We start from the raw sequence: 17,223 nt of genomic DNA, 5'->3' as shown, positions 1-17,223 counted from the left end.
ACATAGAAGATATCCAAGTCCAGCTGATAGACTGACACCAAGAAATACTTTTTGACACATTGCTGACACATCAGCACCACCATGATTTTCCTGTACCTTGCAGTACCTTGGTGGACTTGTGGCAAATAAGTGACAGTTTCCCAGATCCTCGAGGACAATACAAAGGTTTTTTACCTGGCAAATAATTACTCCATGTATGACACTGGTTTGTTGTAGTTTGTATAACTTGTATATTGTTGTTGTGTGTTAATTTGTACATTTTGAATAACTAAAAAATACTATTTCCTTTGGCGTCAACATGCAGTGTTCATTCGACACCTAATCTAACACTATTTTACATGTCCAGAAATGTAAAACATCAAAAGCCTTGAGAATTATTATAAATGCTTGAAATGACAAGGAATGTTTCATTGGCCAATGAATGTAAGGTACAGTACATGAAAATGAATAAATAAAATAAAGTAAAATAAAAGTCTACATGAAATGAACACATTAACTAAAAAAATAATAATAATTAAAAAAATGCTATTAGAATATAATGAGCTACATGAATTGCAGTTGGTCCAGAAATGTACCAATACGCTGTGCATTTCAATATATGGAAAATAGACATACATGTTTGGGCCAAAAGTAGTGTTACAGAGAAGATATGTGTTGACACAGCTAAAATATCTGATTACCTCAATACCATGATGTTTTTTTGTTTTTTTTTGCTGACATTGTCCCCCATTAACATTGCAACATTCCTCAAACTCTACCGAACACATAGTAGGATCTGTAACACTACTTTTCGCCAACTCTATGATGTTATTGGGGCAAAATCAAGGAAGGCTTGTCCATTGATTGTGTGAACAGACTGCAGTAAAAATGAAGTCACTTCAATGTTTGCTGGTTTTATTAAGTTTGACATGCTCCTTGACTGCACAAGTACATGTTATGGAGTGAGGGCATGTTTCCACCAACGATGATATATTCTTCAAAGGCTTGCTGAGGAAAGTGAGGGAGGAGTCACTCCATGGCTTCAGACACCTGGTCAGCAGGTCCTGTCTAAAACAAGTGGTGCTTGTACATGTGACCATTCCATATTGCTTCACACAAAAAGTTATTATAGTGTGTAATACCGTCCATATGTAAATGACATACCAAGACGTCGGCTGACTTCAGCAGCTCAGATATGGTAGGTGGCTTTCTGGGGTCCTCCATCCGAAGTGTCCTCATTCTGGGCATTCCAATTTGGCTGCTGACTCTGCCGTTGATATTTTTTTTCTTGCAGGTCGGTGATGTATTTAAACGGTGCATGAATGCTTGTATACATCAGAATATGGTTCTGGAACCCCTCAAGTTTGGCTGTTGATCTAGTGTGACACAAACAAAAACAAAATTAAAAAAATAACAAAAAAACTTGATGATACTACTATATGTCACCACATTTCCAACAAAGGCCCCAAAACATTGTATTAGCTAGATAAAAGTAACTTGATTGCATACTGCATAGAATATGCAAAGGCTGCTTGCTTGTCGAGTTTCCGTGGAAAACGTAGCAGCCTGTACATTCTTGTGCACCCAATTACACAATGGACCAGTACACACTTGAGTGAGAGAGTTCAGACTCGAGCAGTGCTTATGGTACAGCCAGCATTTAAGTCCAGAAAGTTATGCCCTGCCGAAAATTAATTTCGAGAACACTATTTTCACCAAACACAACGAAAATAATAATTTTCAACCCCTCCACTAATACAGTATGATTTAGATTCTCAATTGAAGTTATGGGCAAATATACCTCCGAAATCACAGTTACACTACATTACACAATAACTTACGCACCTACTCTGAATATAACCTGCCGGCGGGAATCAGTTTTCGACTGCGGTCAGGCCAGCCGCCACTCGAAAAGACGAAGTCAAGCCAGCCGCCCCAACGATTGTTAATACTGTGCATTACGGTAACGTGCCGACGTGCCCCTGCGTTGGCCAGCTTCAAAATAAAAGCTAAGCAACACCTGGTTTATGGTTTAAAATAAAGAATCATAAAAAAACAACGGTTTGTTATTCCAGAACCAGACCAGTTCTGAGGGACACTACACCACCCCAGGTATCCAACCAAAGTACTTTCAACAAAATCTGATGTTGCATTTCAAAATAAAACTGTTTTGAAAAATTTATTTTCCGACATTAATCCCTGTTTTCAAAAAATCATTAAAAATTCATGGTTTGTTATCCCAGGACCAGACCAGTTCTAAGGGACACTACAGCACCCCAGGTATCCAGCCAAACTACTTTGAACAAAATCTGATGTTGCATTTCAAAATAAAACTCATTTGAAAATTTTAATCTCAACTATAATCCCAGATTTCAAAAAATCATTAAAAATTCATGGTTTGTTATCCCAGGACCAGACCAGTTCTGATGGACACTACAGCACCCCAGGTATCCAGCCAAACTACTTTGAACAAAATCTGATGTTGCATTTCAAAATAAAACTCATTTGAAAATTTAAATCTCGACTATTATTGTTGATTTCAAAAAATAATTAAAAATTCATGGTTTGTTATCCCAGGACCAGACCAGTTCTAAGGGACACTACAGCACCCCAGGTATCCAACCAAACTACTTTGAACAAAATCTGATGTTGCATTTCAAAATAAAACTCATTTGAAAATTGAAATCTCGACATTAATCCCTGATTTCAAAAAATCATTAAAAATTCATGGTTTGTTATCCCAGGACCAGACCACTTCTAAGGGACACTACACCACCCCAGGTATCCAACCAAAGGACTTTAAACAAAATCTGATGTTGCATTTCAATATAAAACTCATTTGAAAATTTAAATCTCGACTATTATTGCTGATTTCAAAAAATCATAAAAAATTCATGGTTTGTTATCCCAGGACCAGACCAGTTCTAAGGGACACTACAGCACCCCAGGTATCCAACCAAACTACTTTGAACAAAATCTGATGTTGCATTTCAAAATAAAACTCATTTGAAAAGTTACATCTCGACTATAAGCCCTGATTTAAAAAAAATCATTAAAAATTCATGGTTTGTTATCCCAGGACCAGACCAGTTCTGATGGACACTACAGCACCCCAGGTATCCAACCAAACTACTTTGAACAAAATCTGATGTTGCATTTCAAAATAAAACCCATTTGAAAATTTAAATCTCGACTATTATTGTTGATTTAAAAAAATAATTAAAAATTCATGGTTTGTTATCCCAGGACCAGACCAGTTCTAAGGGACACTACAGCACCCCAGGTATCCAACCAAACTACTTTGAACAAAATCTGATGTTGCATTTCAAAATAAAACTCATTTGAAAATTTAAATCTCGACTATTATTGCTGATTTCAAAAAATCATTAAAAATTCATGGTTTGTTATCCCAGGACCAGACCAGTTCTGAGGGACACTACACCACCCCTAGGTATCCAACCAAAGTACTTTGAACAAAATCTGATGTTGCATTTCAAAATTTTTGAATCAGCAATAATAGTCGAGATTTAAATTTTCAAATGAGTTTTATTTTGAAATGCAACATCAGATTTTGTTCAAAGTAGTTTGGTTGGATACCTGGGGTGGTGTAGTGTCCCTCAGAACTGGTCTGGTCCTGGGATAACAAACCATGAATTTTTAATGATTTTTTGAAATCAGGTATTATAGTCGAGATGTAACTTTTCAAATGAGTTTTATTTTTAAATGCAACATCAGATTTTGTTCAAAGTTGTTTGGTTGGATACCTGGGGTGGTGTAGTGTCCCTCAGAACTGGTCTGGTCCTGGGATAACAAACCATGAATTTTTAATTATTTTTTTAAATCAGGGATTATAGTCGAGATGTAACTTTTCAAATGAGTTTTATTTTGAAATGCAACATCAGATTTTGTTCAAAGTAATTTGGTTGGATACCTGAGGTGCTGTAGTGTCCCTTAGAACTGGTCTGGTCCTGGGATAACAAACCATGAATTTTTAATGATTTTTTTAAATCAGCAATAATAGTCGAGATTAACATTTTCAAATGAGTTTTATATTGAAATGCAACATCAGATTTTGTTCAAAGTACTTTGGTTGGATACCTGGGGTGGTGTACTGTCCCTCAGAACTGGTCTGGTCCTGGGATAACAAACCATGAATTTTTAATGATTTTTTGAAATCAAGGGATTATAGTCGAGATGTAACTTTTCAAATGAGTTTTATTTTGAAATGCAACATCAGATTTTGTTCAAAGTAGTTTGGTTGGATACCTGGGGTGGTGTACTGTCCCTCAGAACTGGTCTGGTCCTGGGATAACAAACCATGAATTTTTAATGATTTTTTGAAATCAGCAATAATAGTCGAGATTTAAATTTTCAAATGAGTTTTATTTTGAAATGCAACATCAGATTTTGTTCAAAGTACTTTGGCGGGATACCTGGGATGGTGTAGTGTCCCTTAGAACTGGTTTGTTCCTGGGATAACAAACCATGAATTTTTAATGATTTTTTGAAATCAGGGATTATAGTAGAGATTGCAATGTTCAAATGAGTTTTATTTTGAAATGCAACATCAGATTTTGTTCAAAGTACTTTGGCTGGATACCTGGGATGGTGTCGTGTCCCTTAGAACTGGTCTGGTCCTGGGATAACAAACCATGAATTTTTAATGATTTTTTGAAATCAGGGATTATAGTAGAGATTGCAATGTTCAAATGAGTTTTATTTTGAAATGCAACATCAGATTTTGTTCAAAGTACTTTGGCTGGATACCTGGGATGGTGTCGTGTCCCTTAGAACTGGTCTGGTCCTGGGATAACAAACCATGAATTTTTAATGATTTTTTGAAATCAGGGATTATAGTCGAGATGTAACTTTTCAAATGAGTTTTATTTTGAAATGCAACATCAGATTTTGTTCAAAGTACTTTGGTTGGATACCTGGGGTGGTGTAGTGTCCCCTAGAACTGGTCTGGTCCTGGGATAACAAACCATGAATTTTTAATGATTTTTTTTAAATCAGGGATTAATGTCGAGATTGCAATGTTCAAATGAGTTTTATTTTGAAATGCAACATCAGATTTTGTTCAAAGTACTTTGGCTGGATACCTGGGATGGTGTCGTGTCCCTTAGAACTGGTCTGGTCCTGGGATAACAAACCATGAATTTTTAATGATTTTTTGAAATCAGGGATTATAGTCGAGATTGCAATGTTCAAATGAGTTTTATTTTGAAATGCAACATCAGATTTTGTTGAAAGTACTTTGGCTGGATACCTGGGGTGGTGTAGTGTCCCTTAGAACTGGTCTGGTTCTGGAATAACAAACCGTTATTTTTTTATGATTCTTTATTTTAAACCCTAAACCAGGTGTTGAGCAGCTTTTATTTTGAAGGTGGCCAGCGCAGGGGCACGTCGGCATGTTACCGTAATGCACAGTATTAACAATCGTTGGGGCGGCTGGCTTGACTTCGTCTTTTCGAGTGGCGGCTGGCTTGACCGCAGTATTTTTCGGGCAGAACAAAGCAAAGTAGCTATATAACGAAATCGCTCGAGTGGTGTGGAGTTGCTAATCAACAGCTATAGTGATCGTAAAACAATGGTACGAACATTGTATTAATTAGTACGGTGCATACTTTTTCTCTCGCTCTCAAAACGTAAACACAAATGTACTCTTACTTACCGGTCAAGTAGAAAGCAGTCGAAGGCACCGGCACTTCCCAAACCTAGTCTGTTCCTCATTTCTCTCCATCTGGCAAATGCGGCTACAATATAAACTCTTGTTTTGTCGCGCTGAAATAAAATAAATTCCCAAAGCAATTGTGATGCTTGATAATGCTCTCTTCGGGGACCGGAAACTCTTCTTCTTCGTTTATTTGCGGTTGTCACACAAACCGGAAGTTCGTCTGCAAAGGAGTTCCAAGAAGGGATAGGACTAGATAAGTTTTCAACTTCTTCCTACTCCCTTTTGAACATGCAGATTGTTATTGACTGATTTTATGTTTCTTCTATGTTAAAATTTTCTTTTCAGCTGTCTCTCTGTTTGTGTGTTTATGCTGTATGTTCAATAAAAAAATCAATCAATCAATCAAAAACGCGTTAAGAAATGGATTGCTGGAATTTGTCTTTGACGGCACCCGTAGCAGAAAGATGGCGGCGAAACATGGCGGACACTAGAAGGCGCGGCACGGCCATGTAAAATAATTAGTGATTTCTAGACTTACCGTTATATTTTTTAAAAAGTACGTTTATGCGATACAACATATCTTTCTACATACTACTAACACAAACAATTGTTGTTTGTTTTTAATGAATTAATTATTATTTCACCACTAGATGCCACAGTATAATACTGAATGTACCTTTAATATATTCTAATTGCCTAAACTTAGACTCTAATTAAGCATTGCTAATGGCAACCGTGAAAGGATGGTGACAACTGGAGACAGTGGACAGCTCGGTGAGACGGCAACCGGGGCAGGGAGGGTTAGCACCCCAAACTGAAGCTCCTGGGAGGGAGCACCCAAAACACGCTACGAAGAACCCTAAGGAGAAATACCCTCAGGGGCGCCCGAGAGGGGGGGAGAATGAACACCCCAAACGGACTGATTTTCTGGTAAAGACTAAGGCAAATGGACAACCGACTACGAGAGCAGTCTGCAGATGTGGCAAGGTCTGCAAAAACGCGACCGGTCTAAAAATACATCAGACCAAGATGGGTTGCCTAAGGAAGCTCGTGATGCAACGCACAGTGCCTGTACCCAGTACAGTACCTGGTGAGACGGAGGAGGAGCCAGGCCCGGACACACACCACAGTGCCCAGTACCTCCAAGCACCACCAGCTACACCCCAAAGTAGACCATCAGAGCGTCCCCGTATTGTGTGGCCAGCTGCCAACAAAGAATCAGTATGGCATCAGTTTGATGAAGACATTGACGCAGCCCTTGAAGCGACAGCCAAGGGGGACGTGGACCAGAGGCTTCGAACCATGAGCACGTTCATAATCAGCATCGCTTCAGACAGGTTTGGCGTCAAGAAATACGGCACCACCAAGACCTCGTCTGCAGCACCAATCCCAAACCGACGGGAAGTCAAGATCACCCAACTTCGTAAAGAGCTGAAGTCACTTAGGAGCCAGTACAGAAAGGCAAACGAGGAGGAGAAGGCAACCCTGGCAGAACTTCGGGATGTGGTGAGGGAGCGGCTAATCACCCTTCGGCGTGTGGAGTGGCATAGGAGGAGGGGAAAGGAGAGGTCCTGTAGGCGCAGTGCTTTCATCGCAGACCCATTTCAGGTTTACGAAGAAGCTGCTGGGTGAGAAGCGCGGTCAACTCTCATGTCCTGAGGAGGACATCAACCGCTACATCAGTAACACCTACAGCGATGGCATGAGGGAACAAATCTGGGCCACTGGGCAGCCCTCATATGTCCACCCAAACCCAGCACCCTCTTTAACATCAACGAACCCACCCTGAAGGAAGTCAAAGAAGTCATCAAAGGTACCAGAACTTCATCAGCACCCGGCCCGAGTGGAGTTCCATACAAGGTCTTCAAACAGTGCCCTCGACTTCTGGAACGCCTTTGGAAGCTCCTGAGAACCATCTGGAGAAGGGGGACAGTACCGCAGCAGTGGAGATACGCAGAGGGCGTTTGGATCCCCAAGGAGGAGAATGCAAGCAACGTCGAGCAGTTCAGGACAATTTCCCTCCTCAGTGTTGAATGTAAAGTCTTTTTTAAGATTGTTTCCAATCGCCTGATGCAAGCAACATCAAGCAGTTCAGGACAATTTCCCTCCTCAGTGTTGAATATAAAGTCTTTTTTAAGATTGTTTCCAATCGTCTGATGGGATTTCTCCTGAAGAACACCTATATTGACACCTCGGTGCAGAAGGGAGGACTCCCAGGGGTCCCAGGGTGTATCGAACACACAAGTGTGTTGACATAGCTGATTAGGGAGGAACGAGAGAGCAAAGGAGATCTAGCAGTTCTGTGGCTGGACCTTGCCAACACCTACGGATCAATACCACACAAGGTAGTGGGAGTGGCCCTAGGAAGATACCACGTTCCAGAGAAGATTCAAGATCTCATCCTTGACTACTACAATAATTTTAGTCTGAGGGTGTCCTCTGGATCTTTAGCATCGGAGTGGCATCGTCTGGAGAAGGGCATCATTAACAGCTGCACAATCTCTGTGTCTCTTTTCACGCTGGCCATGAACATGCTCGTTAAGTCTGCAGAAGTCGAGTGCAGAGGTGCACTGTCCAGATCGGGCACCCGACAGCCAACCTCAGTGCCTGGTTGCAGGTGGCTCCTTCAAGGCCTCGAACAGCTCATTACTTGGGCAAGAATGAGCTTCAAGCCGGCAAAATCAAGATCCTTTGTCTTAAGGAAAGGAAAAGTCTCCGCTAAGTTTCACTTTATGCTGGGAGACACATGAATTCCATCAGTGTCGGAAAAGCCTGTGAAAAGTCTCGGCAAGCTCTTTACTGGCAGCTTGAAGGACACCGCTACACGGCAGGGCACCAGCTATGACCTTGATACGTGGCTCTCAGCAGTGGACAAGTCAGAACTGCATGGAAAGTTTAAAACTTGGATTTACCAGCATGGCATCCTCCCGCGTCTCCTTTGGCCACTGCTCATATATGAGATCCCAATTACCACGATGGAGGGCTTTGAGCGGAAGGTTAGCCGATTCCTGCGTAGGTGGCTGGGCCTGCCTCGGAGCCTAAGCAGCATTGCTCTGTTTGGACATACACAAAGCTTCAGCTTCCTTTCAGCAGTTTGGCAGAGGAGTTCAAGGTCACCAGAGCCAGAGAAGTTCTGCTCTACCGAGACTCAGCTGACACCAAGGTCTCCTCAGCAAGGGTGGAGGTTAGAACAGGAAGGAAGTGGCGTGCTCAGGACACAGTGGAGCGGGCGGAGGCAAGGTTGCGGCACAGGACCTTAGTAGGCATGGTGGCTACTGGTCGGGCTGGGCTTGGTAGCAATATCAAGTCATGCTACAGCAAAGCCAGGGGAAAGGAGAAGCGAAGAATCATCCAGGACGAGGTGCGAGCCGAGGTGGAGAAAGTTCGCTTCAGCAGAGTGGTTGGCATGTCTAAGCAAGGGGCTTGGACCAAGTGGGAGCATACAGCTGGCCGTAAGATCACGTGGGCAGAACTGTGGAAGGTGGAGCCACACCATTTAAAGTTCTTGGTCCAGTCAGTGTATGACGTCCTCCCAAGCCCTGCCAACCTGTTCACCTGGGGCCTGATAGATTCACCTGCTTGCCAATTCTGCCAGACAAAGGCCTTGGAAGATGGGCGTTATCGTTGGCGCCATGACCAGGTCCTAAAGGCAGTAGCAGACACCATCTGCTCTGGAATCAGCAACAGCAAGCAGTTACAGCCATCCAAGACTCAAATCTCCTTTGTCTGAGAAGGTGAGAAATCTCAACCACCCAGAAAGACCCAAGGGGGCCTGCTCGCTACAACAAGAGACTGGCAGCTCCTGGTTGACCTAGGGAGACAGTTGAGGTTCCCGGACACCATTGCAGCTACATCACTCCGACCAGATATGGTCTTAATGGCCGTGGTAAGCAAGCAGGTGGTGCTGCTTGAACTACGGTCCTCTGGGAAGATCGAGTCGAGGAAGCCCAGGAGAGGAAGAGGGCCAAGTACGCAGACCTGGTAGCGGACTGCCGGCGGAATGGATGGAATGCTCGCTGCCCCATTTACTTTAAGTAGTTATGGGAAAAAATTCTATTGATTTGGAAGGCTGAAACACTAAATGTTGTGGAGTGCATGAATAGCAAGTACTTGTCCTTTTTGATACACTTAAGGTACAGAATGACAATGTGAAGCAATCAAATTATAAACAAAAATGTATAAATTGAAAGATAACGGAGGACTAAATAACATGAATAAGAAAGAAGGTATTAAATACGGACATCTGGAGTAACAATGCATCTAAGTCAGTGCTTCTCAATTATGTTCTTTACACCACCCAAAGAAGAAGAAAATATTTTACACTCCCCAAATATCCGCCTCAACTATGAAAAGCATGATTTGCCTATGAATTTGTTAGACACACAACTTTGCATAATAGTAACCTTAGGAAAACGAAAAGAAATACATATAACTATTAACAACAAAGACTTTAACATTAACTTAACTGACTCGATCTCATTGGCCGAGGCTAGACATGTGGGCAACCCTGATAGGTCGTTGACACAGGACCGACATGGATTGATCCGATTCGCTGTGGATTGGCTCCTAACCATATAAGAAGCTGAGACCGAACTGACCTGGACCCATCTGATTCGCTGCCGACTGGTCCTAACCATACAGCGAGATCAAAGATTCCTGACATCCCCTAGTTGCAAGCCGATTGCATCAGTTCAAAGAAAAAACAAACATTAGACATTTGCCTCAAACAAATCCTCTGTTCAAATAAAGTCAACTATCAGACACGATAGTTTAACACAGGTATGACCCCAGACATGAGACAAGACCCAAACATTACTCCTGCATGACCCAAGTCATGATAGATACAGAAAATCAAGAAATAAATTACATATTAAAAAGAATAATACATTCTTTACTTTGAGTGCCAGAAATTGTGAATTTAATTTAGGTTATGACATGTTAATAAATAAATGTTTGGCATTTTGATGTAGACTGATACCCTGACAACCATACACACTGCATGTTTCACTTTTTCTGACGCAGAAACAATTGTTTATTCATATCTGTCATTTAAAATGTTGATTCAGCTGTCTACAAATCCTCTGCCCCTGGGAAATTCCTAAAGGTGCTTCAAATGTATGTGCATTTATATGCTGACCACGAGTAATTGGTTCGTATGGTAGTGTAATAGTATGACATGAATTAGCAAAACAGTAACTTTCTTATTCATGAGGTTAATTTGATTTCTTTCTTTCAGTGTCCCTTAATCTAAAACGCATCTTTAAAGAGTGTGACAGCAAACTTGAGAGAATTTTGTTTGAATAAAAGAAAACATCGTATTGCACTTTTTGGTATAGTAACTCACTCGTCACCATTCTCTTCTTTCCGACTGATCAACTTTGTCAAGTTACATAGATATAAGGCACAAATTCAACGAAACGGGAACTAGACGAGAATTCGAATGGCAAATAAAATACACACAAAGAAGCGTTTGATTTTACATGTTCATAATGACAAATATCTGTGTTAATCAGTTTAGCTATATATTATCAAATCATTAAGGATGTGAAATGCACACAATGTGGTTAATATTTTTGTGCTGGGATTTTGTAAATTACTTTTACTTTGAAAGGTGGGGGAGGATGTTTTGTCTACATACCGTGATTTTGCTGTGTGTGAGTGCGCGTGTGTGGTCTCCTTCTGGCTGCAACTCGGTTTCCTCCTCACGCTGTTGGTCTCGTCAGTGTAGATCGGCTCGCCATGGCGGAAGGACGTAGAGAACATCCACCCCATCCTCTCCTGTCCCTACCACCGGCTAGTAAGCGACCCTGCCTGCGCCCAGCTCCCCGGGGGCCCGGCCCTGGGCCCGGACACGGAAGCGGCTTAACCAGCTCCCGACATCGTTCCCCGGAGTCTCTTCTGGACTGTGCCGCGAAGGCAGTCGCTGAAAAGTGGGCCTTCGAAAGAGTAGAGGAGCGTTTTGAGCGGATCCCAGAACCTGTTCAGCGTCGTATCGTCTACTGGTCTTTTCCCCGGAACGAGAAGGAGATATGCATGTACTCTTCGTTTCAGTGCCGAGCAGCCGGCGAAGAGGGTCCGTCGACGGCCACCAGCGGGGCAGGGGGTGCCGGGTCCGGACCTACAACTACCGCTGGTGGCGGAGGACCCACTACTGGTACGGCGACGACAGTAGGAACAACCGGAGCATTGGGAACGGGAGACGCTTTGCCTTTCCGCCGTGGTATCAGATTGCTCGAGACTGGCTGCGTGGAAAGCGTTTTACAAGTCGGTAAGTGGAAATATTTTCTGGAAAGTAACGCGCAACTTATTGGATCAGCGGACTGTTGCCGAGTGGAATATTTACCGGACACGCTTGGTTAATTAAAGTGTACTTTCGTGACAAGCTTCCTGGTCACCACTTTTGACAAAAGTATGTGCTCGCATCCGCCTGTTATATATGGTTGCTTGCGAACATACCCGATCAGCTGCTGTTTAAAAATTAAAGGGCTTCCTATTGTTGCCTCTCTCTATTTGTGGCATTTGGAATCGCACGAAATGTAAGGCTTGTTGTTGTGTCAAAAACACTACAAGAAAAAATTTAAAGTTGAGCTCATACTTTTTCACAACCGGGGCTGACGAGAGCGTTGTCGGGGGGGAGGAACGGAGGGGAGGGCTCTTGCTGACAGGCACCGATACAAAAGGACTCAACGGGGCTTTATGTTTATTTGTCTATTCCCAATCGCAAATCTTTTTTTCCCCCAAAGGTAGCCGTTGGTTGTGAGTGGCTTAGGCAAGGAACAAAGGCTGTTATTGGGTCTGTTATTATGATTAATCCGACGTTAATCCGGAAAAAAGTCCCCCTGCACGGCCGTGTTTACTCGCCGCTGCTGGTTGGAGTGGACAAAGAGACCCGGACGCCACCAGCGCGGAAAAGACCGTCTGTTGGTCGTGTTTTCCGTCACTAGTTTGGCTATAACGTTGAAATCCGTTCTTTGCGTGCGTTTGCCCAGACGCTGGTCACACAAAAGGCTCACAGTTAAAATGATCGATACGCGTCTCGCATTTCCAGCACTGCAGAGAGGATGTTTTCAAACAAAGGGCCATTCCGCAAAAGCTCCTTCTACAACGACATCCTCATTGGAATCCTTACAGCCACAACATGAGCTTGGGCATGACAAAAAAGGATGGGTTTAAAACTGATTAATAGTGGGGCGAAAAACAGCTTCTTAGTGTTCTTGGGCTATTTTTTCTTATTTGGCCATATGGCGTGAGAGGCACTGGAGCTTGTCTGGGGTTTCATGTTGCCTCAAGGTATCAGGGGAAGCTGCAAACTGTGGCTTCTTTCGGGTTGCTGTATCTTATTGCATCTTTTTTAAATGGCCATTGATTCCACTCCATTACTATCTGAAATGTGAGACTTGTGAATATGAAAGCGAGATTTACTTTTAGCTTTGTTTAGTGCCATCTGGCTTGATACGTTTGTGCAAGCTTGCGAGATGTGATCCTTAAGCGGCACCTTCATTAAAGTGTTAATGTCAGGATAATTCTAGCTGGTTGATGATTGCCTGTAATTGGGCACCATATGCAAAGAATGTTGGCAAGGGGGCTTTAACTAGTGTGAAGGGACACTTCCGGTTATCATAAATACGACCATGCACATAAAAGCTGCACAACATGCTGCTTTATGCATGTAATGTAGTAAATTAAAACATATGGCACATAACTGTTGCGTATAGACTTTTTTATTTATTTTTTTTTTTTATTTTTTTTTTTTATTTTTTATTTTTGTCACATCCCCTCAGGTGTAAACGGCCATTTTAACAAAAAACAAAGTATATACAGTATCTGAAAGCAAATACCAGCAGCCTTACCTGTCTCTTCACACGTTGTGGCTCATCTCCCCCAAGGTCAGTCACAGCAGGTCGACACATGGTTTTGTCTCTCTGTCAACAAAACAGACTTGTTAAATAGTTGTCTGACATCAAGATAAGGTTTGGTCTGCTTTTCAGTTTGTGGCCCATGGGAAGCAGTTTCTTAAAAAAAAAAAAATAAAATAAAACAAGTTTTTAACCTTTGTGTTTAAGCAATGACATTTGGACAAGCTACCATGCACGATAAACCCAATAAGCATATGGTTACAGTCCTGGATTTACCAACTGTTTTTCACTTGGCTCTGTGTTCTATTGGTATCACTACCTGCCAGAGCTGCATGCTTACACGAGCAATGATGATGTATGTTTAAAAATAAGGCCTTTTTTGTAAGTATTTGCTGTAAGGAATTATTTTAAATGTATTTATTTTTAGCCACATTAGCAAAATCTACTAAAATCCTTGATCAGTGTTAAAATCAATCTTTTGTTGTCACCTCCTCCCACGCTTTCTGACTGCCATGGACCATTAAATTTTAGACCAATGGTGTCCAAACTCCGGCCCGAGAGCCATTTGCGACCCACGATCTATTTTTCATTGGCACATGACATGGCACATCTATGGGGCCAACTGCACGACGAACAAAATATGCATTTAAAGGGCAAGCAAGTAAAATGTATTTAATTTGACCATATTCTGACTTTGGTTATGGATTTGCACCAAGCTAGACTGCTGTCCTACTTCACGGGATCGACGACCCTGCGAAGTAGGACAGACTCTCCGGATTTGGGCTAGGCTAGGCTAGGCGCCGGTGTCCCTTTGAAGGGAAAATGACGCTACTGCAGAGTTCCAGCAGGCACGGCAGCTGGATCCGCGGAAAGGGCCTGAAGTGTCTCCAGAGTAGCTGGCGCGGGCGCCGCAGCTATGGAATTAGACATATGTTAAAAAGACATATGTGTGATTAACGATTGTTATCCGTAATAGTAACAATCTGTGTGTTTTCAATAGGGATGCACGATATTTATCGGACCGATAAAAAAATCGACCGATATGGGAAAATATGACGTCATTTTTGATTGGCCCGATAGGTATATTTTAGCCGATAAAAAGGTCCGATAGATTTATTAAAGTCTGTACACTGTTTGCAACGCGAGCACCCTACAATAGACCAAGTCGCGCTGCTTACGTCATGTATAGACCACATCGCACTGATTCCATCATCTATCACGCCTCTCGCTCTTGTAGACCCGCAGTCTAAAAAAAATAAAAAATAAATAAATAAAATTAAACAACGGCCGGCCTCGTTTGGCATAACCGAAGCTTGGCCCACCCCACACTACTGTAAGTGGACTAGTACGTACCAATTAACATGTCCTCCTCACCAGTGTGGTCGTTTTTCTCCATAGCAGAAGATCAAAACATTTTCAGCAAGGATGCTCAGAGGGGGAAAGAAGGATTTTGCTCACCTGAAAGTCCGTCATCACGCCAAAGCCGTTATGAACTAACGTGAAGCAGCATCTAATGGCGCTAAGCTAATGTTGCTAAGCTAACAACCCAGCAAGGCAGTAACAACAACAAGGCTAAAGCCATTAACGCCAAAGTTATGGCATTCATAGCGCTAGCCAACCAGCCTTTTTCTGGAGCCGAGTGAGCCGACCCGGGTTTTTGCAAGTTAATAGCACATTTTGAGCCACGTTACATCCTCCAAAGCTGTCCCCTCTTCTAGTGGCCTATACGTCCCTCCCCACCTGTATAATGTCACTGATATTCGGCCACAGCTTGACAAGAACGGACTAAATGTAAGTTTCACTGCAGTTGGGTCGTGGAGGTTTTCGAGGATGCGTGTCATAAGTTATTTTATTTTTAACTTGTAAGTTTTCAGAGAAATCTCTACTATGCCCAGTGCAGTCATTAATACTCTAGTGTTTGTGAAATGATCAAGCCAAGCAGTGAAAAAACTCTTTAATGCCAGTTACTGTCGGGCGTAGCCAAGCCACAACACAACACGCTAATGTGGGTAGCTTATTTAGTTATGTATTTATTATTATTATTATTTTTTTTTAAGTCTGCGTTGTCGTCACGGCCCATCCAGACCACGGGAAACTACATAATCCGCCACGCACCTACAAGGGTTGCTGCAATACCAATAATTCTGTAAACCTGTATGCACTTTTGTCTATTGAGTTGATTTCAGTTTTTCATAGTTAAGGTTGACAAATGTCAATGTGCACTATTGCACTTCAGGTTGAATAAATGAATTCTGCATAATGCATACATACATGAATGTTTTGTTTTGTTTTTTCCAGATAAACCAGTTGTGGTTCTATATTAAATTTTCAAATTAACTTTTTTTTTGTGTAATTATTTGTTAGCCATTTCATAGAGAATACACATTTGAAAGAGACAAATTTGTTTACTGTTAAAATCAGAACTACTAAAACATTACAAATTGCAAATTATATGAAGACTATATTAAATATAAAAACATAAATTTATCAGTTATCGGTATCGACCATACAAAGCAGGAAATTATCGGTTATCCGTATTGGTTGAAATTTTTCATATCGTGTGTCACTCGTTTTCAATGTTTCCATGTGAGTACAAATCAAACTTGTGAGGGTTTGAATTTCTTTCTTGTGACTACGAATCTAAATGGGGGTTTGAATATTTTCCTTTTGACTACAAATCAAACTTACAAGGGTTTGAATTTCTTTCTTGTGACTACGAATCTAAAACCTGCGGGTGTAAAGTCTTTTCAATACAACTCTCACTTCTACGACTGCGAAGCTTCACTAGACACAAGTTCACTGCTGTGCATGAATCTCTTCTGTGGATTGGCTTTTACGAGTACGAATCTCAACATGCAAATTTGGATGACGTCACGCTTAGATACAGCCAAGTGACAGGGGAAACTAGTCGAGCTGTGGTTCGTCCACCCACCAATGCGTCAAGTAAAGAACAAAGATGGCGGACGCTAGCGACCGAGATGGACGGAGCTTCGCACAGCTCCAAGGTAGCGTCATCACAGCAGGTAAAGTTAACAACGTGAATATCCAATTCGTGAACAATTTATTTTTACAGATATGTACTTTTTAAAATAATCTATCGTGTCTGTTATTGCTAGCATTATGCACGTCGTTGACGCGCTAGTGATAATTTGCAACTTTTATGTATTTACATTTATCTCTATTATTTCAAACCTTTCTCCTTTAGCCAAGTTGGTGATTAGTTAATTCACATGTAAATCCCAGCATTTCTAAATCTTAATGTATACAAATTTATTACTGATATTTCTACCAACGCAACACACTGGTGTGCAGCAGGACTAATTACACAAGTTATTAGCTAAACTGCCTATACAGCATACTGTATATCAAACGTGACTAATGTTGCAAGTATGATTTTCATTATGTCTTCTAGCAGGTAATCAATGGCACACACACATCAGCATCTGTCAACATGACAAGTAGAACACAAGGTACTGTATTTGTTAACTATCACAATGTTCACAATGGTAACACTGTGAGTAAAAATATTAATTTCCAATATCCCCCGACCCCGACACTGAATACTGGTGGCAAGAATACCTCGTGTCCCCAACACAGCCAGGACTCCTGAAGATACATTACATACATAATTGGTTATTGTAGTGATCACAATGATGAGTGTTTAAAAAGAAAAGGAAAAATAAAATAAAGGCATTTAATTGCCCTTTCTAC

General features: G+C 41.6%; 1 protein-coding gene and 1 long non-coding RNA gene across 3 annotated transcripts in view; one reads left to right on the top strand and one right to left on the bottom strand.

The window, feature by feature from the left end:
- Nucleotides 1-877: 877 nt before the first annotated feature.
- On the bottom strand, nt 878-11,022 carry LOC144030778 (uncharacterized). Its single transcript, XR_013287357.1, has 4 exons — nt 11,001-11,022; nt 5,654-5,876; nt 1,144-1,355; nt 878-1,047 (listed from the first exon to the last, which is right to left on the bottom strand). It is a non-coding gene; the product is annotated as an uncharacterized LOC144030778 (long non-coding RNA).
- A 288-nt stretch (nt 11,023-11,310) lies between these two features.
- zswim5 (zinc finger, SWIM-type containing 5) overlaps nt 11,311-17,223 on the top strand; it is a 100,182-nt gene continuing 94,269 nt past the window's right edge. For both annotated transcript variants that reach the window (XM_077537322.1, XM_077537314.1), the window contains exon 1: nt 11,311-11,924. In XM_077537322.1, the coding sequence (XP_077393448.1) occupies nt 11,396-11,924 (529 nt within the window). In that variant the 5' untranslated portion in view covers nt 11,311-11,395. The remainder of the gene's footprint in view (nt 11,925-17,223) is intronic.

Source organism: Festucalex cinctus, chromosome 1 (assembly GCF_051991245.1).
Source record: "Festucalex cinctus isolate MCC-2025b chromosome 1, RoL_Fcin_1.0, whole genome shotgun sequence".
NCBI lineage: Eukaryota > Metazoa > Chordata > Actinopteri > Syngnathiformes > Syngnathidae > Festucalex > Festucalex cinctus.
The sequence above is the reverse complement of the archived record's forward strand: the minus strand, read 5'-3'. Positions and strand labels throughout refer to the sequence as shown.